This window comes from Anopheles ziemanni, chromosome X, assembly GCF_943734765.1.
Source record: "Anopheles ziemanni chromosome X, idAnoZiCoDA_A2_x.2, whole genome shotgun sequence".
Classification (NCBI taxonomy): domain Eukaryota; kingdom Metazoa; phylum Arthropoda; class Insecta; order Diptera; family Culicidae; genus Anopheles; species Anopheles ziemanni.
The window spans coordinates 10,584,158-10,607,335 of record NC_080707.1 but is presented as its reverse complement, the minus strand read 5'-3'; the positions used below and the strand labels follow the sequence as shown (position 1 = coordinate 10,607,335).

General features: G+C 43.8%; 4 protein-coding genes across 4 annotated transcripts; 2 read left to right on the top strand and 2 right to left on the bottom strand.

Annotated features, from left to right (window-relative positions):
• Positions 1-606: 606 nt before the first annotated feature.
• On the bottom strand, positions 607-8,445 carry LOC131290525 (protein Mo25). The gene is made up of 6 exons (XM_058319677.1): positions 8,227-8,445; positions 4,955-5,071; positions 4,722-4,864; positions 4,321-4,654; positions 1,676-1,780; positions 607-1,602 (listed from the first exon to the last, which is right to left on the bottom strand). Exons 1-6 carry the CDS (start codon positions 8,353-8,355, stop codon positions 1,420-1,422), a joined length of 1,011 nt encoding a protein of 336 aa, XP_058175660.1. The 5' UTR covers positions 8,356-8,445; the 3' UTR covers positions 607-1,419.
• A 3,959-nt stretch (positions 8,446-12,404) lies between these two features.
• Positions 12,405-13,868, top strand: LOC131290857 (uncharacterized). Its single transcript, XM_058320042.1, has 3 exons — positions 12,405-12,644; positions 12,720-13,484; positions 13,548-13,868. The coding sequence occupies exons 1-3, from the start codon at positions 12,502-12,504 to the stop codon at positions 13,684-13,686; spliced, it is 1,047 nt and encodes a 348-aa protein (XP_058176025.1). The 5' UTR covers positions 12,405-12,501; the 3' UTR covers positions 13,687-13,868.
• A 188-nt stretch (positions 13,869-14,056) lies between these two features.
• LOC131290593 (late secretory pathway protein AVL9 homolog) lies at positions 14,057-17,382 on the bottom strand. The gene is made up of 6 exons (XM_058319751.1): positions 17,019-17,382; positions 16,460-16,932; positions 16,094-16,255; positions 15,218-16,032; positions 14,965-15,148; positions 14,057-14,857 (listed from the first exon to the last, which is right to left on the bottom strand). Exons 1-6 carry the CDS (start codon positions 17,082-17,084, stop codon positions 14,410-14,412), a joined length of 2,148 nt encoding a protein of 715 aa, XP_058175734.1. The 5' UTR covers positions 17,085-17,382; the 3' UTR covers positions 14,057-14,409.
• Positions 17,383-18,253: 871 nt separating this feature from the next.
• On the top strand, positions 18,254-20,259 carry LOC131291033 (probable serine/threonine-protein kinase DDB_G0272282). The gene is made up of 4 exons (XM_058320224.1): positions 18,254-18,485; positions 18,568-18,873; positions 19,202-19,223; positions 19,360-20,259. Exons 1-4 carry the CDS (start codon positions 18,284-18,286, stop codon positions 20,084-20,086), a joined length of 1,257 nt encoding a protein of 418 aa, XP_058176207.1. The 5' UTR covers positions 18,254-18,283; the 3' UTR covers positions 20,087-20,259.
• Positions 20,260-23,178: the final 2,919 nt, after the last annotated feature.

Below are 23,178 nucleotides of genomic sequence, written 5' to 3'. Positions count from 1 at the left end.
AAATATAATCTAACTATTTCGAATAAAAGTTTTGCTTGCTCACTTTAATATCGAACTCTCGAAAACTTGGTTACATTATTTGACCTCTCCACCACTATTGCTATAAGTCGATCGGTTCTCGTGAAGCGTGTCTACTGGTCCGTCAGATTTTATGTCTTGTGAATGTTGCGACCATTTGGGATCAGCTAATTTTATTCAAATCAAAGGACAATTAAAAAAATGCCCCATTTGCTACGTCTCGTCCTTTCGTTTCTGGCTCGCTCTTCTGCTCTGAGACGCTGTTTCTTGCTAGCATTCATCTAATTGACTTGTATGTAAGTAAACTTTTCTGTTCATCACCAGCTTATTTATTTTAACCATTATGTCCATACCAAGGTAGCGTGATTTCATTTCCAAGTTTCCAATGATGTCATATGATTCGATGCATGTTGGAAACTGCAAAGACTTTTTCGTCATACTTGGGGCATGTTCTACGTCTCAGAGACGGATCGTGACGGTAAGAGTTCCCTACACATAACACTGCTACATAACAGATGGTACAACTTCGTACGACGTACGACGTGCAGCAAAACTGACTCTTAAAAAAAACTGTATTTATTTGTTGCAGATGTGCAGATACCGTAGAAGTTTTCATGATTTGACGCGGCACTGCATCTTTTTTTCTATACACAAAGCGCTTGCCACGAAGCACTCGACTTTACCATTTCACAACGCCCTAACGACGACGAACCGGTTCGGGGGCATTTGCTTCGAATACGATATACCGCGAACCATCCGTGGCTGGCTATCGAACCGGCCGGGATTGCGTTGGCACGATCTACTCGATCGCACGTAAACTTTCGGGGCCAGAACTTACAATATTTACAAAATATACTTTATAAATTTAGGTACATTGCTGTACGGCCCGGCCGCATAAACTATTAACAAACAGAAATATATAATTTAAAAAATTAGCTACGTTCTGTGACGGTTCATATGGGCCAAGATCCGACGTGATGCCGGTTATGGTTTTAGACACAAAATACAAAACAAATAATCACTTTGCTGGTCGGACTGTAGATGCCGATGGGGTGGAACGAGAACACCTGTCTTGGTTTCTCGCCCTTGACGCTTCCGGCAGCGCCAATATGCGGTAAAACAAAAAGCCCTGCGAATTTAAAACGTTTCCATCAGCGCCGGGGGAAGCTACTAGGGAGGGGGCACACGCTGGGTAATATAAGAACCCGAAACCGAACATGCAATCAGAACGAACTATCGCTTATATCCCGCACTACAGTGTAATGTACTAACGAAGGCCATCATTTTTCGGCGCACGCTCAAACTGTTGCGATGGCGCTCTTATGCTGCGGGGTGCACTACGACTACAGAATGACGATAACGGTGTACCGACGGACTACGACGGAGCGGAGGATCGCTCCACTATTGATCCGGTGCCGGTTTCAGCTCCTTGATCTGCTTGATCAGGTAGGCCTTCTCGTCGTTGAATTGTTCGTCCTCGGAACGATCGGTGTGGAACCGCGTCAGGAAGTCAACCAGCTTTTCCTGATTGCGTAGCAGTATGTCGAGGATGGGCTTCGGTTTATTCGGGTTTGCCACGAACACCTGGAAAGAAGGCACATGAAAAGATGTTTGTTTCTCAGCTGGATCCTCGCGTTCCGGCTAGCGGCATGCGCACCTTAAAGACGTGGAACGCCTCAAACTGTATGTTGCGTGATTTCTCTTTCAGCATATTCATCATCAGCTTTAGGTTATCCGGGTTGGAGATGTATTTCGTCATGACCTATAGGGATAGGCAGGATAGTGGAGATGAGTTGCACATTGAAACATTACTTGTGAACTCAAATCCGTTTGGTAGGTCTCGCTCAGCATGTTGCCAGAAATGATGCACGTGTAATTTTCGCCTGACCGTATTGCACTACCGATAAGTTAGACGTGCCACCACCTCTATCATTCAAGTTTTTTAGCAACCATGAAAGGTTTTGTAGGTGTACAACACAGGAATGCCCATATTCACAGTACAGCGGTTTCTCGGACCGGTCGGGTTTAAGAAAATCGGTGTTCTGTCAAAACATTCAATTTTTTACATTCGACCATGTCAAAAAACGCTGACGGTTTGCTTCCGGGCTGACGCGTAGTTTACAATGCCATCCTGGCAATCGGCACCACATTTAGAGCGGAGATAGCTAGGAACCGTCCGTGTTTGAAATACGCGTCTGGATCTGTGTGGCCATAGTTTTCCATAAATATGACCGGAACGTTCGCTTCACGCAGATTTCTCGTGAAACAATTATCTCCTCCAAATCAGGGGCTGTTGCCAGGATAAGCTTAAGGTAGTGTCGTAAGCGCTATGTGTTCTGCGAGGACACGCTCTATTCACAATTATCCAGTTTCTATGTCAAATAAACAATGTTAAAAGTACTTCGAACCACCTGTTACCAGTTTGTATTGCCTGCTAAACCACGTAAAAAGATATTTGAACAGTTGTTTACCAATTTTCGAGTCAAACATACCATCTACCACATAATCCAACCTGATCTTAATTCACTTGTAAGTCAGACAAAACATATAACGAGTAATTCTAACTACTTTAGCCCAGATTTTCCGCCAAACAAACCATGTCACACCAAATGTTTCGCACATACAACCCAATTTCTTCCACTGTTTATGTTAGACAAACCATTTGAATATTAATTCAAATCATTTTAAACCAGCCCGCCCTTCAAATAAAGCATGTTATGAGCAATCCACCAACTTTTACCATTTTCTATATCAGACAAGCCATGTAACAAGTAATTCAACACAATTTCATCCGGTATATCAGAGTGTTTCCCATTGCGTACGTTAACGCACCTATGCAAAAAGGAGATTGAAACTCTTTTTACATGTTATTTTCCACATTTTCCATGACATCCAAACCATGTAACGAATAATTCAAACCACTTTCTCCTAGTTCCTCTGTCATAAAAAAAAACATGTTCCTGCTAAAAACGTCCTACGGGCGGAAAAAACGTTCTACTTTTTTTTGAAAGATGAAACAAATGCAGGACGTCTTCGAGCCGTCGTCCTACTTTGTCCTACTTCCCATAAAAACCTCGATGTTTGTTTCACTTTAGGACGTTTTTACAACGATTGCTCGAAACCGCCAAGCGGGTTTAGGTGCTAGACGACGAAATCTAGTCGCGGGTAGCAATTTTTTCGTGTTTCCTCCTGTGTACTTTACTTTTTGTATGAGGTTTTCGCAGAAAGCCGTGTCGAGAAAGCTGATAGTTCTTGTCGTTGAGACTTCTACCGAAAGTGCCAGTTATTGCAAAATTTCTATGCATATTTCGATGCAACATTGCAGAGATCGAACTAGGGGGGTTAAGCATGGAACTATTGGAATAACTGTCATTTTCAGCAGAAGTGTTAAATTTTATTTCATCGCAGTGATATACTGCATCCGTGTTCTACTAGCAGTTTTAGAGTTAATCCAGACCGTGTTGTGCCTTGTTACAAATAATCCAAACCTGTTTTAATCATTTGTGTATCAGCTTCACCAATTTTCCTCTTCAGTAAGCATGTTGCAAATAATTCCAAACTGTTTGTACCATTCTGTATTGCAAACATGTAAAAAGTAACTCAGTCCACTTTTTACCAGTTTATAAGTCAACGAAAATACCTTCTCTCTGTTTATATTCATTCAACAAACCATGTCGGGAGTTTGGAACAAGTTGTGTTAAACCTTGTGTTTAAAGACTATTTGATGCCGGTGAGTAACGTTTGTATTGTTGGATTTAATATTATCTCGTTGCCGTCTGCAACCGTTTTCGGAGGCAGAACGAACGGAGTACAAAAGTAAATGACGCGCTTCGCTTTTCGGGCGACTAAGGATGAGCTTGACGGTGCCTACATACAGCTTCCATACTGAAATGCCTCTGACCGGGCACAACACGCAAGCGCAGAAGCGCCGGATCGCAGACTATGTATTCGTCTCCGGTCTGCCTGGAGACAAAATCTACGCTCCTTGTGTTTGAAAAAGCCCTAAAACCACGTTGATCGTTTCTGCAACCAGGCAGCTACGTTCTGGTAGACTTACACACACCTACTTGGGACGCAACAACCTCTGTTAGAGTTTGACACCTTAAGCCGCGTAAATGTTAGTCGATTGTTCATCATGTTGCCTTTTTTGTTTGCTTATTATGATGTTAACGTTTCATGTATTATCCAGTGCATGTTGAGTGCATGATTCCGGCGAACATACAAGCTGAACAGATATATACAAATATACAATGCGGTACAATCTGTGGAAAGCGGAAAGAAGGATCGTAGAGTAAAACATACGGTGAAATTGTGCCGATCGAGTAGCAGTTCACCCAGCAGCTTAAGGCTCTGTCGTCTCGTCACGTAATTCTCCGAGTTGAGGAGCTGCTCGTAATGGTTGAACACCTTGTCGTAGTTCTGCTCAAGGAACTCGGCGCACAGGATCTTGTGACGGGTGAGCAGCTCCTTGAAGGTCGAAAATGCATCCGATGCGATGTCGAACGTCGACACCTCGACGTAGCGGAAGAAGTTGAAGAACTCGTCCGAGTGGAGCATAATTTTCGCTAGCGCCTCGTACCGGGCGCACTCTCGCAGCATCGTGCCACAGTTTAGGGCAATCTCCTGGTGTTCGTAGCTGCAAGAAACGGAAACGGTCAGCAGCAATGATACTAACATCCGAATCCGACGGCTTATGCGCTTACCCAGCCATCAACGTGAACAGGATCTCGGGTTTTGTGCAGATGTATTCGACCGTCGGCGACCGGGTTCCAATCTGTCGTCTGAGGACGTTGTTGAAGATCTGGGCCACATCCTTCTTGCCCTCGAAGTCGATACGATTCAGATTCTGTTGTTTGGAGGATAAGAAAAAATAAGTATCCATTATTATGGCATACCATGTGGTCGCCTTCCTTGCAGGAGGATCCTGAATCCTCACCTGGATCAAAAGCAGCAGAAGATTAGTACTGTAGAGCTCGTGAGCCAGCTGTGAAACGACGATTTCGGTCTGTGGTTCTGCGTCAGATGTACCGTACAGCATATTTTTAATCAGTACCTGTTAAAAAATACAAAAAACAACATAGTTCAATGCATCAAAAACTGTAAACAGTTACATCTCCACCGGAGAAAATCAATTGGAGGAGTGGAAAAAAGAAACCTGAAACGGCGTACACAAACTCCGACTCCTCCCCGGCCAAAAAGTAAACAAGTACAACACAACAAATCTAAGACTGTTCTCCATGAGAATATATGGAATGAGCAAAGTCAGCAACTACAAAATCTTAGCAAGTTGCTAAAGTAACAAGCAAGAAACAAGAATACAGAGTGAAGGCCTCGCGGGGCACAAGTGAGAAGAGGGCATAAACAAATCTTTTGCCGGTTGAGATTGTCGACCGTATTGTGAATAGTTTTTCATCAGGGCGAACACGCAAAACCGTGTCTATAATAATCACTGCTGCGGTCATATATCTATGGTGCATGGTGCATCTACTTTGCATTTCTCTTTTTATCTTCTTTTAGTCGTGCCGTGCGGCACATGCTACTTGCATCAAGTATAGCAAGTAAAGGCAAGGGACATATGCAAAATGTCTTATATGAATGAAATATATATCCTAAGAATGCGGGAAACGGAAATAACGGAAGCGCGAGTTCATTGCACCCGCATGGACCTCACATCATCGAACTAGAGTTTTATCAGCGAAAGGATTTATCTTCCTATGGCCAATATAACCAACAAAATCGGTTGAGATACGAAGCTATATAGCGAGTTGATGGAACATAAGCGGAAGCCGTTTGAAGAGCGTGCAATTCTGACCGGGACTCGAAATTAGTTGACGATCAACCATAGGTGTACAACCGGAAATGCCATGAGAAACAAAGAGTCAGTTAGTGTATCTGAAAGCTCGGGTTCAAATCTCAACTGAGACGGAGTGACTATCTACGTACATAAAGGGTACAAGTTTAGTAAGCCCTTAACGAACAGGCATGACCAAAGACGGTCGTTACGCCACAAACAAGAAGAAGTGCATCCGACCACCAACAGTACGGCAACGCCCGTCGTACCCAAACAAATAAATAAATAAATAAGCAAATAAATAAATAAATAGATCTGCGAACTCTTAAAGAAATCAACATATTTGGGTTATTCCAATAAAACTAAGATAACAACGCTACGAGTGTGCTGCAGCTGCAGGAACAATTAACCCTCGCGCTGCAACGGAAAGCATTTGCGCTCAATCTTACCCGCCCGAGAAAGGGCGAGGTATTGGGCGGAAAAAAAGGTGAAATCGTTGCCGAAATCGCGAACATACACAAAAAAACCCCACCCCAGGGGGGTTGCACCCACAACCACCATGCCACAAGCGCCATCGACCGGTCGTCGGTTTGCCGTGGTCGGCTGACTGGCCCCGGGAAGGAGTATCTAGTCCGGAACCGGATCGGTCGGAAAGCGTTCGAAGAAAATGAGCTAAAAAAAAAGGAAAAACATACCGCCCAACAGCGAAGGAAGAGAAAACAGTATGGAAAATGAAAACGGAAAACGAGCGAGCAAAAGAAAATGTAATTTTCGTCACACCTGCAGCACGATCGTCGGGCGGTGGGCCAAATCGTAAAATGCGACCGATTTTCCATCCGCTGGGAAAAGATAGATGGTGAGAAAACTAAATAAACACCAGGGTGGTGGTGGTGGTGGTGTGCCAACAAGAAGCTGAAAACTGTTTCAAGATCAGGGTTTTAGCGAGCCGGTGTACACTTGTATGTGGGCGCGTAAGACGAGCTGTGATCAACAGCAACATATAACAAGCTGGAGGAAATCCCTTCTCGAGTTAAAAACGTAAAGAGAAACTAGTAAATTTAAAAATGCATTTCTTATCGTGCATGCACTCAAGAGTTCTGGAAAAAAATGTAAATTTTAAGACACATGGAGATTAGTGTTGAGAAAGGAGCGAAAGAGCTGGCAACCACGCTCCGCTCCTCGAAAGGAGCGAAAAAATCGCTCCTCATTTGTGAGCGAAGCTAGCTCCAAAAAATGTTGCACGACATTCTCGCTCCTTTGCGCTCCTTTCGCTCCTTTCGCTCCTTTGCGCTCCTTTCGCTCCTTTCGCTCCTTTTCGCTCCTTTTCGCTCCTTTCGCTACTTTTGCTCCTTTCATGCCTTTCGCTCAATGCGCTCGTTTCATTGCGCTCCCTCATACCCTCATCCTCATTTCGACAATTTGCTTTGTCCGTGCTGTCCGGTGCCGGGTTTGCACACCGTAATCGACTGTATTGTTCTATTCTTTTGTATGGCCGTCAGTGCTGTATCGTTATTTTTCATTACTTTTCGCGTTTGGGGGGACGAAACTTACGTTTTTTTCGACATACTGACGACTAATCTCACCGGTGTCGGTTCAATGCTATGCACTTGAATGCTTTGTTTAATTCTTTTGTATTGTCATGAAGTACGGTAGCACTGCTGCCATCGTGGTTAATCGTTATACAGTTATTGCTTTTCATAGATTTTGACATTGCTCACCTAGTTCGAATGACGTTTTTACAACATGTTCATGGTGTAGACACGGTATCGACCCCACTGGTACCCGTTTTAACTGTTATCGGTTTTCACACATTCCGCCAGCGCTCTACAACCAGGTCATAACAGAGCGCAAAGGAGCGGAAGGAGCGAAAGGAGCGAAAAGGAGCGAAAGGAGTAAAAAGGAGCGAAAGGAGCGAAAGGAGCGGAAAGGAGCGGAAAGGAGCAATAATGTCGTGCAACACTTTTCGGAGCTAGCCAGCTCGCTCCGCTCCTCTTGGTGAGCGAAATATGTCCACTCCGCTCTTCAAAAAGAGCAGATTTTCACAACACTAATGGAGATGTTCAACAATTATCCGTCTTGTTCCAGCCGGCAACAAAGGGAATGCTGCTAAAAACTACGTCTTTCCTCGGAATCGGAATCACGAGGAGGAGCACACTCCGCGTCGTTTGCAAGTAATGGTCACATTCCATTCGCACACTGCAAATTGAATTCACGTCATTACAAATAATGTTGATATCATTCGTCACCCTCCCATCCTACTATTTCCAATTCCCGAAGCCGCACAATGTTGAATATCACACGTTAACGACGTGTGAAGAAACCGTAGTGCATTTGATGGCCTTTGCGCTGAAACCGTGCTAAATTTCACTAACAAACTTTCAACCCTATATAATGATGGGGGGCGACCCCCAACTTACCAGATTTTTGCTGACATCTTCTTGGGCCTTCTCGGCTTTTTTATCACCCCGCTCCAGCGAGTTGACCGCCTCCTTCAGCGCCTTTACTAGCTCCTGTGGGCTTTTCTGTGATTTGCCAAAAAGAGGCATTTTGAAATGGTCGTTGTCGCGTTCACTAGTTGCTAAAACCCGACACTTATGCGTAAACACAGAGTTTGGTTGCTTTTGAATGCCCGGCCACTATTTCTGTTTGGAGAGGAAGGAACGAAAACTCATCAGTCCGGCAGAGAAACGCTTATTTCAAATCCCCCTCTTGTCTGCGCTCCAGATTGATTGATCCGCGGGGGGATCGTTTATGGGTGAAATTTTTGATAGCAGCGTGGAGCAACATAACAGGCACAGAAACGGTGGGGACTAAGGCGGACACGCAGCGCCTTCGAGTAACAATTTCCACTCAATCACCTTCAACCGCGAATGCAAACGAAAAACCACAACCGCACACTTCAGCGCACGATAAGAGAGTGAGAAGGAAATCATCATCTGCTGTGGCGCGGTCATGATCATGTGGGTTGGTTGGGATCGCGTTATAGTGAAACACAACCATTTACAAACGGGGCGACCCGACGTACGCTGCCAGTAGAAAGCCAACGTACGCTGCAATATAGACACAATAGACAAACAAATTGAGTCCTTGTCCTGCACGTTAGTTTTCCCCCTTTCAGCCGATTAACAGCCATCCAAACAACAAACAAAAATTGGGTACTAATGCTCTGTTCGGTATACCGACTTAATTGGGCATTCAAATTTTATTGCAAATGAATGTGAGAGCTTGCATTACCAATTAATAATTTCGAGCAGCAACTATACTGCTGTATATTATTTTCAAGTGAACCAGATGCATTTTATTTCCTTCTACTTTATTTCCATCTCTCTCAAATGCTGATGTTTTTTTTTTGTGAGATAAACTTGTTATTATCAGATGTGATGAGCGTCTGGAGATGTAAATTAAATACGAAAAAAAAGTTAAACGACTGTAACTGTTATCTGGGACGCCAATGAGTGCAGCTGTTTAGCAAGACAAAAGTTCTATAGCGCACAAGTGCACAGCAAACGCAAAAGCCAAGACGAAAATAATAAGCCCACGGTAGGGATTTAAAAGATTAAATTTGAAATAGCTAAATCGCAAATGTTTTCAGTGAGGAATTAAGAGTTCATGAACAACAATTAAACATCCTGCAATTTTGTTTCACTCAGGATTTCTTAAAATAAACTTAAACCTTTAAACTTGTTTTCCTCTAATGGCTAGATGGACATGGCATTTTAAAGATTCTATTCTTTATTTTTGTTTCGTTGTTATTCCTTGGTGTAATGATTGTCTTCAGTTGTGTTTGCAGATATTGAGGGTTGAATAGACTTTTTTCCGTTTGCGTGCCTCGCCTCGCGAGGACCTGCAGGATTGCAGGCTCGGGTGGGATTCGAACCCACGAAAAGGATGAGCTAAGCGCGCTCATAACCGCACGACTGCATCATACTCGATTATCCAATGTTATTAATTTTGTTTTTTGCAGACTGTCCAGGACCGGCCTTGGTTGAGATGAGGACCCAAGCTGGCGCGGCCGCTCAAGGGTCGTGCTTGAGCCGGCGTACGCGCGTTGCTGCCCTGGAACCCTATGCTATATCGAACCCCGAACATTCAAAGAAGGTTCACCCCTTCTAGCTTTGGCCGGAAGAGTAACTAGCCACGGTAAGTGGACGGTGGCTTTCCGGTGGGGCAAGGAGCCCTTAACTGTCTTCGATGTAGCATTATTCAGCTGCCTCGGTGAAAAATGGCTTTCTTCAGCTGAGTTTTCTATTCCGGATGGAAATCCGAGAGGTTCTATTGCAAACCATCATCATCAGCTGGCCGGAAGTACACACTCAGGGGAAAACGACGAAAGTGTTGGTTGGATGTGTAGGATAGAAGTGACAGATGCGAAAGCAACTGCACACACACAATACACAAATACCTGCACACACTCACACACGCGCGCACTCAGCAATGCCATACACGGACTTCTGATTGCTTCGGAAGGCTTTTAAAGCACGAAAAGATCATTGCGAGCATAACTCATAGGTCCGTAAGCATGAGTCGCCCGTGTGACGAACATTCTTCACCATTTGACACTTATTACGTTAGCGAAAATAACATCACTGGGCCAGACGAATCTAACAGATAGCTATCGAACTTCTTTTTGCGTAGATGACTGGGTTGTGGTTCACATAGATATTTTCTTAGATATTTTATCTTTTATGTAGCTCATACATACACACAATGTATACTGTAAGGCTGCTACCGAACACGGCACACAAGGCTACCCGTCACACAAACAGAACAAACAAACACAAACGCGAAGCTTTCGTAGCAAAACTACCACAAGGTGATGGGGTCAATGTTGAATGAAAATGATTATAATTATACGAAAAGCAACATTAGTTTTCCTGTGCAAGCAGTGCCGAGGATTGTTGCGTCTTTACTATTGCTTATTCGACCACCACACACTGCCCCCAGCACACTGAATTCACCCAGTACTTCCTAAACACTATTGCACACGACGAAGTACTTCAAAGCGAATGAAGAGAACTCTAATTCAGAACCATGAGTCAATTCCGATCCATAAAGTCCGACCGTACCGTGAATCCTGCATGCTTCCGACAATCTATAAACATTGAAATTTGTAAGTGGCAATATCTGAGCCTAGTTGCTCATTTTGTCAGTAGAGTAAAAATTATATAGTAAGAAAATTATGTAGTCCCTTAACTAAACTAATAATTTAATTGGATCTTAGGATTGAATCTATGGAACAGATAGCATTCGCAATAGGAATCCCTCGGATTCATTCCAAAAATATCGTTACTCATTGGCTGATGTTCAACGCACGTTCTATCTTCGTCTCATAGACGAAGCTGATTCAATTGATCTATAAACTTCGGCAATTCTTTTCATGTGCCTGTAATTTTTCTTAAACGCTGCTCTTATCAATCTAGTTTTGTGAATACATATTGGCAGGATCGTGATTATTTTCTATTTTGCTTTATTTCATGCAGTTAAAGGCGAAACCAAAGAAAAACTTTCTTTGCTAATGGTTTTGGTTTATTTGCCCAAAAGAACAAGATTTGGTAGATGGTAGTAGCGATTGCACCTCATTTAGTTATTCTAAGACATTGCAAAAAGCAACTTTCGAATATGATCCGCCGTCTGCCAAAGAATTCGCGAAGCATTTCAAACGAGCTACGGAGTCGAATTTTCATTCAAAACCGAACAGCTGTGCAGTTAGTTGCTTTGTTTTCAATCGACCTGCTAATCACGAAGGCAAGGTTAGGCAGAATTTTAGCATTTAAAAAAATAGCAGCTGACCTTCATGAAATTTTTTTGTCGCTTAGAGACCCCTACAAAAACATAACTAAGGCAAAGCAAAAGGTAAAATGCTGCCAGTCGGTAAGTCAACTAACAAAGTCGGAGCAAATATGTTTTTCGGCAGTAAAATTTGTAACAGTAAATCAATTATCAAAATGTGCGCACTTACTATTGAGCTCGAGCGTACGAAACATAGTTGTTTGTAATTATATATAATGTTTGTTGATGGGACACAGTGAACACATTACTTCTCCGTTGCTTTTTAACTTTTGCGCTTCGTGTAAAGTAAGCTTCAGGATAGATTTGAAGCTGCAGCAAGTAAAATATCAAGTGAATCAAATAAAATATATTATACTTTTATTTTGTTTTGCTTTTGTAAACTGGTTTTAGTTAGAGTTTTATTGACATTTTCAAGCAAAAAACTGAAAGAGTCGAAGCATTTTTCTTAAGCATCGTTTCGAAGCTACAAATCTTTGCTTCTCGTTTTTAAATCCCATGGCTCTCCAGAGCTTTCATGAAAGCTAGGTGGTGCAGAGAACTGCTTATGTAGACCACTTTATTCCGCTTATGCCAGCGCTACTGGAAGTGTGGTAGGTCAGCAGCGTTGCTATCTGTCAATGCTTGCGTGTCATCAAAGTTGTTTTGAATCTGCTACATCGTAAACAACCGGCCCTATGTTCCCTCTAGCTGGTAAGCATACAAGATTTGTTTAAATATCTTCATTCTTATTTTCAAATCTTTTTTTTATGTTGACCTACATCTCCTAGTCGGACCAGGCGTTTTTTCCGAAGAGACTTACATGGGACGTATGGCCTTAGTTGCCGGTCCTTAATCCCTTAGAGATCTACATCACCAGATAAGGTGTTTCCTCTTATGTTCCGCATTTATTGAAGGGATAAAGCATGAAAAGAACGCACTGGGGGTCCTTTGAGGACTCCTCAAACTCGTGGAAAGAAACGGAAGCGAGTCAAATAGTTCTTCCGATCAGCAAAATGGAAAAATTCCAGCAGATAAAGCTACCGTACATTATAACCAGAGAGAAACGGTTCGTATTAACTCCCGTCAATGTAATGTTTTTCGTGAATAGCTTGACCCTTACTTAGTTTGTTACGCTTCACAGAGTGCCACTCAAAAACCCGCTAGTGACGCAGACCGTCGAAGTGATGAAGCAAACTGAGATGATCCAGACGCTTATCGATACATACTCGACCAAGTCTGGTTGCAATTACATTTTGAATCCGTGCCAGCTTATGCCAACGGTCCATTTCCCCTCGAGCAATGTGGTGGATTTGACACGCGCAGAAAAAATCACACGCCCGCTGTGGTTCGTGAATCCAGCCAGCAGTGCGTTTACCCGTGGCGATCCAAAAAACTTCGTCAAACTATCGAAACCGGCCGTACTGCAAGCTCTGCGCAAGGCAGCCTGCGGTCTTCTGTGCATGGAAGGTTTCTCGGAAATAAACGAATCTGCCCTTATCATGATCGTGGACGGGTTAGACCAGTTCCTGCGCCTGCAGGTCGAGGCCATGCGGTCGGTGATAATGGAGGAGAGCAAAGAGGTTGGTGCGGTGGCCGATGTGCTGATGGTAGAACGAATGTACCACTCGGTTGGGCGAACCAGTGTGTGCGATTTGCACAACTACTACAAGCGACTGATGAGGAAAAATCGCACCGAGGTGCGAGAATTCAAGGACATCTACCAAGAATATGATAGACTGCTGCAGGAAAACCAGCTATCGGTGCAGAATATGCAAAAGCTAGGCGACTCGCAAGAGGATGACTACATGAGCTTTCTCGACCCGCAATCTCACTCATCCAATGGTACCACGATTGATGGGTCAACCATGAACATTATCAGTTTCATCAATGGCGAATCTGTCAATGGGTAAGCAAAGGCATGTGGAGATTAATACGAACTTTACACTAACAATTCATTCCTTTTTTCTAGTTTTAAGGATATTCTAGAAGGTGAGCTGCTAGAGACAAACAGCACGCAAGATTCAACAGATCAAATGAACAATCAACAGTTCTATCAGCAAGAAAACCCACCATCTGTATTCGTTCCAGCAGGCCAGAATAACATTTAGCAGTGGTTGAAATCCAACGTCCAACAACGTTTCGCGTAACGGCCCTCTTGCATCAAGATGTTTCCTTGCAGCTTAGGTTGAAGCTAGCCATTAAATTAAGCGTCGCTAAACTTACACTACGATGTGGATTATCTGCAAATATCATATTTTATCTCAATACAAGTAAAGAACACTAAATTGTATAATAAATATGGAACTCTTTCCTCTTCTAAATTTGTAGATATTTGTAGTACAAAATGTACAGATTAGTTGCTTGCCGTATGGATGAATTCTAGTTTGAACGGGTTCCTTCTTCCAATCGTTCGTTACAAAAGGTAATTTACCGGATCCGTATCTCAAACCAACAACAATACGTTTTTAAATAGGTGATCACATGTACGATTTATTTAGTTTATATTTTTGGTTAGGGGTTTATTTCGGTCCAAGCATAACATTCATAGAGTAAATAGGAAAAAAGGTAACACGGCAAAGAAATCATATTCACTCCAACCGCCTAAGGAACAACAAAAATTAAGGAATGCAGTTGCGGAAGTCATGTGTATAGTTTCATGGTAACGAAATTAAATGCTACCAGTTAATCTTCCTGGCCGTGAGATCTCAAACAGGTTGCTTGCAGTAGATTCACGCAATGTGTTTGTAAGCTTTGCGAGCGCTAATCGTACCGAGAGAAAAACAAGAGTTTCATGTCAGGTGAGTTTTCTGATTGTGAGTTCAATTGTGGTGCTACGGAATGCCGGCATTGGTAGCGGCGTTCGCGGAAGCAACTACCGCAGTGCTACGCCGATCGAGTAGTTCCGCTTCCTTGCCAATTTCTATCACACTGTTACTAGAGGATTGCGATACGATTTCTGCTGTCGGTATCACTCTCTTCGATGGCGAATCCCGTGTACGGTAGTTTCTAGTGGAAACCTCCTTCTGCTCGGCCAAGGCCATTTCATCACTGTCATCGCTGTCATCGTCAAAATGCACATCTTCTGCCCCAAGTGAGCCGGTGACCAGCAAATTATCAGCGGTTTGCGACGAGTTTGCGGCCGCCTGTGGTGCCGACGAGATTGATGTCCACCAGCTCGAGAAGGCACCCTTGGCAGTGGTGAGTGCATCGCCTACGGCACGGCTCGTGTTCTCGACCACCTGGTTCAGCTTGCGTCCACTTTCGCTGTTTTGCATTGTTCTGGAATTAACATTTTAAAGATGTTCTATTAGATTGTTCTTAACATTCACGACATATTTTAAGTACGTGTTAATTTAAATTTGAAACAACGAACAGATGATACTTACTGTGCCAGTCGTAGTCGCATATCGGCAACAGATAGAGTGCCGGCGAATGGATGTCCACCCGCCAATCCATCGAATGCCGGGACTGCTCCGCCACCAGTGCGCTCATACCAGTCCTGATAACATCGCGTTGCCTTGAAAGCGGCAATAAATTGTGCGTTGAAATGATCTATCTCCTTGCTTCCATCTATTGAAAAAAAAAATGCTGAATTAGCGATAATGTTTTCCAACCACTGGAGTGATCATGATCCCTTACTCGGAGTTAGCGAAGTCTTCAGTAGTGCCACCGTGTACCCGTACAGCTGATCTCTTATCCATGCCTCACTACCCTCTGCGCCTTCCTTCGGCATTTGTACGTGACGCACGATAAAGTCGGCGAAGCGTAGATCCTCGGTACTGAGTTGAATCTCGCGCTTTGTTTCCAAGTCTAACACGTCTATAATCGCCGCGTCGACGTCGATCATAACGTCTGCGAGTTGGCGCTTGTGCTGGAAAAGCACATTCGATGCTCCCACAATATAGCCCTTCACGGCCGGGTCGGACAATAGATCCATATACGGTAGCGAAATGTACGGAAGACATAGGTTGCCCTCGTGAAAAATGCGCAACGGAGCACCCCACTCGGTGGGTTCGATTGCGCAAAGACTAGAAAAATTCGATGCTATTGTATCGACGCTCGTTTCCCGCATTATTGCTCTGCCTGCTCGCGTGCCCGCTAGATTAATGCCCTCATCCAGCAGACCATCGGGTTCTACCGATTCCGACGGTGTAGCTGACGATACCGATGAGCTAGAGGTGCTGCTCGGTGTTCCGTCGGCATTTGCTTCGTGGGCGCTAGCAATGCTCCGCCCGCCGAATGCTGGACTGTCCAATTCTTCCCTATCTTCAACTGTGCACTCTTTTGTCCTATCAGATTCACCCGGCTTTGCTCTGTAAGTACTACCCGAGTTATGAACGAGGTTGATTTTGGGCACGGCTACAGCCTGAGAGACATGAGCGACTCCCACGTGCACTGGTTCCTCCTCGTTCGGAGTATCGAACGTCGGCATTGGGGACATCGGTCGAGACGTTCTGAAAAGCAAATAAGCGTAGTAAAATAGTTTTCAAACATGCTTTGTAAAAACGGACTTACTTGACGCATGCCACTTGTTGGAATCCTTTGCTAATCAGCTCGGGTTGCAGTGATGCAATGCCAAGGATCAGTGCCCCCGTAGGGTGCACTGGCGATCCGAAACAAACCACCCGTTTCTGCAGTAGCAGCAGCTTAAATAAGATTAGGATTTTGTGTCGCCATCTAGAAGGGTGATTGCAGAGAGATAAACACGAAAGCACAGCCGGGAACCATGAAAACATACGCAAAACAAGGGTAAATTTTAGCAGCAGATACAATTTGAGTGTGACTGAGAGAAGGGAGATGAAATATGGGATTCATTTGGAAAGAACGATAAACGATGAAATGAATCACAACTCAATCACGAAATTTGTGCGAATGACTCACTTGAGCAGCAATTCACGCAGTGGAATTCCTATGAAATAGAGTTGCGGTGGGAGCATTGATTGCCGTTCCGGGGATGTCAGGACAGCATTCAGCTGATCGTACGCCTTAACTAGTATGTCGGTGGTGGAGAAGTCGCCCTGTTCGAAGAATGCTTGCGCTATGAGCGATAGTTTGACCTCAATGTAGCCATAGATAGGTAGCGACAACAAGGTACAGACGGACTTCTGTACCGTGCTGCGTGTCAAATCGGCCGTCCGTATCTTCACATCCTCCAGCGCAATCTGTCGGTAGCAAGATATGCCGTACACGGATTGCTGGGGATCGGTCAGGCTGGGCAGATTGAAGCTAACGAAATCACTGTTGAAGTTGTGCGAACCATCGGGGAGGGCAAGCGTGGGCAAGTACTTCCATCCCGATGGGCATTCGCTCTTACCCTCGGTGCCGGCCACCAGTGGAGGATAGGAGAACTCCACCTGAAAAACGTCCAACCAGATACGATCAACTGTACTACAGATATTGCTTACACCATATGAAAAGCTTGCGATAGAAAATGGCTTACCTGGCATCCTTTTTTGTGATGAAATCCTACCACAAGTATGTGGAGAACCGGTTTGGCATTTTCCATTTCGGGTTCTGGATCAGTCCTTATCGTTAGTATATTACAGATTTTGTTTTGCAAACACTTTGCAAACGGTAGCAAGCTCTTTCGAGCGCAAATCGTTCGATTTCGGTATCGAACAGAAGCCACTAGGCAAATAGGCAGCGCCCAACCGATGGGCACGAAACGAATGGAGTTTCAGTTGTGATTTTCAACGATAGTTCAACGACGAACTCATCATCTTAATGCTTCAACGAAGGGAAAAGACCTAGTGCTCGAAATCCTCTAATAAACTTAATTTCTCTTTGCTTCCGTGTTCACGGCACATTACACATTCGTATTAGAACTTGACTGATCTATAGAAGCGCAAAATTTGTGAAAATACTGACAGCTGGTACTGGTATTCTGCTTTGTTTACCTCCAAGCGGTACCACGGTCCGTTCCTGAAGGGTGTTATCGCTTGCAATGTCATTACACAAATGAAGCAGCTGATTTGTTTGGAAAACAGTAAAAATGAAAAGTACATATTTACGACACCGGCCCTACGAATTGCGTATAAAACTCTCAATTCAATAATTTTTCCTATACTGGAAACACAAAACCTAAGATCACAACCTTTAAATTTAAAAAGCTCGACTTTAGTAACCAAAGTTGCTCATATTATAGTTTGAAGAAAAAATTTAAAAATTGACGGATAACTTTATTGAATGAGTATCATAAATTACGTTCTAATTACCATATCACTTAAAATAGTTTACTCAACCAGTCGAAAAAGGCAAACAACAAAAGTGACGTCATTTGCATTGGGAACGTCTACACTAGTGATGAGAATAATAGCTCAGTTTAGAGATTTGATCATGATAGTTTGAATTTTTTAGTCTGCCTCAGCACGGACTTCGATCGAATGTAGCTTTCAATTTGCATACATATCGAGTGAAACGAACTGAACCTTTTAACTGCCTATTATGTAAATCTCTGTTTGGAATTCGAACCCCTACTTTGGGTTCGACTCACTCGTTCATTCTTCGTCAGTATACACATCACTAATCAACACACTTGCTCGAAGTTGTCATTCCGATTCTCGATCATATTCAAAGGAGTTTGTTTTAATTTGGTGCTGCCTTGAATATAGTGAGTCACCCGAACCAAACCAAGGGCTACGACATCACTGGCACTTCGGTTTCCATAGGGTTTTCCGACATCCTGAATAGCACCCTGCCGCCGCGATGAAATTGAACGAGAAAAACCTGTGCATGTTCGCCACTACGCCTCCCGTGGACCTCGAGGGATGGCTTAACAAACGTGGTGAACTGAACAGAAGTTGGCAGCGGCGCTGGTTTGTGCTGAAAGGGAATCTACTTTTTTACTTCGAGAAGCGTGGCGATAAGGAACCGCTCGGTATGATCATCCTTGAAGGCTGCACCGTAGGTAAGTACGCTGGTCGCCTTCACTGCTGATTGGCATTTGGGAAAAATGTTCCATGTTTAACAATTGCTTTTCTTTGATACAGAACTAGCGGAAGACAGCGAGCAGTACTGTTTTCAGATAATATTTCACGGCCCACACAATCGTACGTACTTTCTGAGCACGGAATCGCAATCAAACATGGAGCAGTGGATGAAGGCGCTTACGTGCGCGGGCTACGATTACATGAAGATGATGGTAGCCGAGCTGCAGCGCCAGCTGTATGAAATCGAAGGGCAGTGCAAGGAAAAAACGCCCGAAAGTACACCCCAGCACGTACCTCCGAAGGCACCACCGCGGCGCCAAAATCCGTTCAACAAACCACTATCTACCGAGTATGCATCGAACGCAGGTAATAATATTCAAATACGTATTTGTTCACCTTCCCACGGCTTTCTTTCCAAACAAACCACCAAATATGTTTCTCCTGGGAAACGGTCCTTGGACTCTGATTCGATTTGTTTCATTTTGTTGTCCGGGAATTTTTGTAATGTTTCATCTACTGCCCGTTTGTGCATCTGCTATTTTTCCATGAGACGCGGGAAAACAGTTGTTTTATCCGTTTTTTAAGTTCTTTCTAAATGCTACCGGTACACAGCGTAGCATTCGTTTTGTGTCATTCGTTTGTTTGTGTCCTGTGTGGAAACACAATTTTCCTAACCCTATTGCCCTGCCGGTAGGATTGGGCAGCTACAGCCTAACGTTCGTGCATCGTCCTGAGTTGTGATTAACTGTATGTTCGTGTCGATTGACTAATTTCATAATGTTTTGGTACTAATCAGCGTGCTACACGCATAATCGGCACGGTATTTTCATTTCTGATTTTGGCGTTTAATAGAGGAAAACGCCAATTGCACATACCCATCATCGAACATCCCACTGGCCTTTCATGCATGAATCGAAAAACAGCCAAAAAAGAACAAATCGATTTCTACCACTACTCATCTAATGTAGATGTCAGCAGCAGTAGCGGCAGCCCCAACAGCAACGCCAACGAGCACAAACTCAGTCATACAGATAATGGCAACACGACGACACCTATTCCACTGCGCCGAAAAGCTCCGGCACCACCAGCGGTGTCCCAGCCGGCCAAAGCAGTTCTCTCCTCCACAGTCTCCAGCACTAATCCGTCGCTAGCGGGAGCAGCGACCCGGACAGCACCGTCAGAGTCAATTCCTGCTGCGGGAGCCAATTCCTTGGAGGAAGCGACTCGCAAGCTCATCGAGGACGAGATGGACGGAGCAAACCAGGGCGAGGGTGTGGTAAAAAGTCGCCGTCAGGTTGTCAAGGCAACGAAATCGAGTGATGCCATTGCGACCATGGCCATAGATCGCAACGACGGTTCGGCAGCAACGGCGGCATCACGCAGCGTTGACCAAGTCGATGGCATCGGTGAGCAGCATCGTCCGATTGATCGTGGCGCTGTCGCTTCGTTTTCGTTTGAGACGATGCATTCTGCCCTCGGCATACCGGTGCTGGCTGATCTAAGCAAATGGAATGCGGGACAATTGAGCCAACCACCGTCTGAGGCGGCTTCCGTTGAACTCACGACAGAGACGCTCTAGATTGTGGTGGAGACCCGGACTGTGCTTTTTGCACCATCCATAGTGATACCAGGACGCAGCGACGGCAGTGATATCGACGTCGTCGATAAGCACACATATTTAACCTCGAAAGAACATTTTGTTCAATGTTGACATTTTAATTTTTACCATGAACATTCTCTTATTACGCTTCGTAACGTAGTGCGGTGGAAGGAGCTGGTGAATATAGTGAGCTGGTATTCGTATACATACACAGTATACATGTAGTAGAACAATATAGATCGTTATAACGAATTAGAATAAGGGCAAGGCAGGAATGCAAGCAGCGTAGAAATAGGGTATCAATGTTTGTCGGAAACGCTAGATGAGTGAGCAGTTTTTTTTCCAGTCTTGTTTCCTCGATTCGCGAAAAAGGGCGTGATTTCTTTTTCAAACAAAACACTGACAAAAGTTTAGGTACTTACAATTACTGCCTGAACATGGTAGGTTCCCAAATGCTTATTCCTAACATGCTTTACTCTTTTTTAACATTCTTCAGTTTTGCTATCTTCATTCCGCTACCGTCTCACGTTGCCATTTTATCTTTAATGTGTTTATTTTTACCTCCATTATCAAAGCTTCTCACTGTCCAACACCAACTGCGAATATCGCTGTATGCTGAAAATTGTTTTCCTTCCATTTATGCCCCATATGGTATTAACCCCTTGACACCTCTGGTTGCTGTTTGTGCCTTGTTTCTTGTATGTTATTTAATAGTTTAAGTTTTAAACGCATTGATCCGACGATAATGTGTCGGCATTTATTTAAATACCTATTTTACTATTAAATTATACCTCTTCGCTATTACCCATTACCCATTCGCCATTCCGCCATCCATCCTACTTCTTCACCACCTGCGCGGTATCGGCTTATCCGGTTCGGACAGCGGTCAAACGGGCGCGAAAGCGGAAGCCGCTCGAGTCGCATCTGTAGATTATAGTTCGCTCTATGAGCATGTCAAAGGAGTATGCCACGTTGCCCCAACCAAGCTCACCAAGCGAGAACGTAAGAACGAATGGAAGCACCATCGCAAACATACACATTCGCCAGATCGTACCATCGAATAAGATTGTTGTAGGAAATTAAACAAATGCCAAAAAACCATTACTTCATCGGAGCGACATCAACGAATTCATATCGATAAAGTTCATAACTGAGGATGTAAACGCTAAGCGAGACGATACAGCTGAAGGTAGGAAAAACAGGCGCGGAAAGCAGCGATCCTTTCGAACACTTCCTTTCGACTGCAACGACTGGGAACGCAAGTGATGAGTAGTGTGCCAAAAGTAACGCTAGGTCGAGGTTGAGAAGTAGCTGCAATTTACAATAAACGATAGAACGTTTCAGTGCACGCGACAGAGACCGGTAGAATAGTGCAAGGGTTGCCTCGTCAAACAGCTAGGACAACGTATTTTGTTATCGATCATACGACGCTATCTATACCGGATGGCGAATGATTTCTTGTGCCAAATTACTGCGCTATACTTAGCATCTTATAAAACAGAGTGTTTCCTTTTATGGGCACCCAATGATACTTGCGGTTGGACCGAGAAGGACACCGTTGGTTGACAACAATAAAGTCAGTAAATAAAGCGCGAATTCGTACGATACTTCAAATACTAGATTACGAGTAACAAACATTTTTTGTTTCCGAAAGTTCACCTGTGGTGTGTGTTTTTCTTTTCGCAGAGAATGAAGTAAACATTATTAACTCATCTTTAAGTTTGTATCTCACTGATGCGAATCCGGAGGAGCCGGAGCAACCGTTTGTGCCCTTGGAATGCGACGTGGACCACCAGCAGATGGATGTTTCGCTTCAGTCGGAACAACGGCCAGCCATACTTTCGGTTATCAGCGGCGTCCTGCAGACGATTACAATCGACTACTGGTTGGTTTCGCTTATCCTGCTCCTCCTGGCAATCTCGTTCATGACGTTGTACTACGCACAGCGGATGGTCCCGGAAGACTGGGCATGGAAGGACCCTAGTCGCAACAGCTTCGAGCCCGAAGATTTACTTTCAAAAAAACAGATGCTCAAATTAAAAAAGACTTTCTGCCTAGAGGCGGTTAAACAGCTCAGTATACTCTTGCCCCCGACGTGCAAGACTACTGAAATATTGATCGCGGCCATTGGCCTAGCAGTGTAGGTCACTAACTAGCTACTACCTTGCACTACCTTGCACTAGCAAGAAATTATAAATTTATTCATATTAACCTGTCTTATTATCTTCTAATATTAAATTTCATTTTTCATTAACATACTATTCGCTGTTTTACTTGCTTGATTTAATGCTTCAACTTACTTGGTAATCAGCAGCGAGCAATAGTTTTTCATTGTTGCATACCACGGCATGCATTTCGTCCGGTGTTGTAGTAAACCGATGATTAATACTTGATGCGTATGCGACATGTGAAAATGTAACTGTTTACTTTTTATTTTAATAAATTTTCATGCTGCTCAGACTGTCCATTACTTCACCACTATGGTATACACATTGCCCTGTTTGCTCAAATTTGGTTCTTGGTTTTTTTATTCACTGGATTACGCACCTTCTATCGCAATCGCTTGTTCACCGCAAGTCCAGGTTCTGTCTTCCTTGCAATGGCGTTGAAGAAAACTTGGCTACGTTGACGTCCAATGCCGACGCAATTTTGGCAATCGATCGAGTGTAAAGGGGATTGACAAAGGAGCGGCGAGAATGGGGGGAATCGTGGTGCGGGACGGTAGGTTCTTTTAGTTTGGTGGCATGTGCAAAGTAAGACATTCGCGTAATGTAATATACTTTTCGTATGAAATATTATAATATTTCATACAATATATTTTGTCATAAAGCTAAATAAGAAATTGTATAAACTGTATGCATATTTGTAGTTATAATATTATCCTTAGCATAATCAGTGTAGTATCTTATTGCTCCCTATCCTTTTTTGGAGGTTTTTCTTCTTGCTTCTGTTGTCTTTCTGCACGTACTGGTATCATCATCATCAGCTCTTCATATGCTAACTTTCGCACTGTAACCGGACAGGGAAAGTTTTGTTCCGACAACCCTGTTCGTTTGCGTTTTCTCACCACG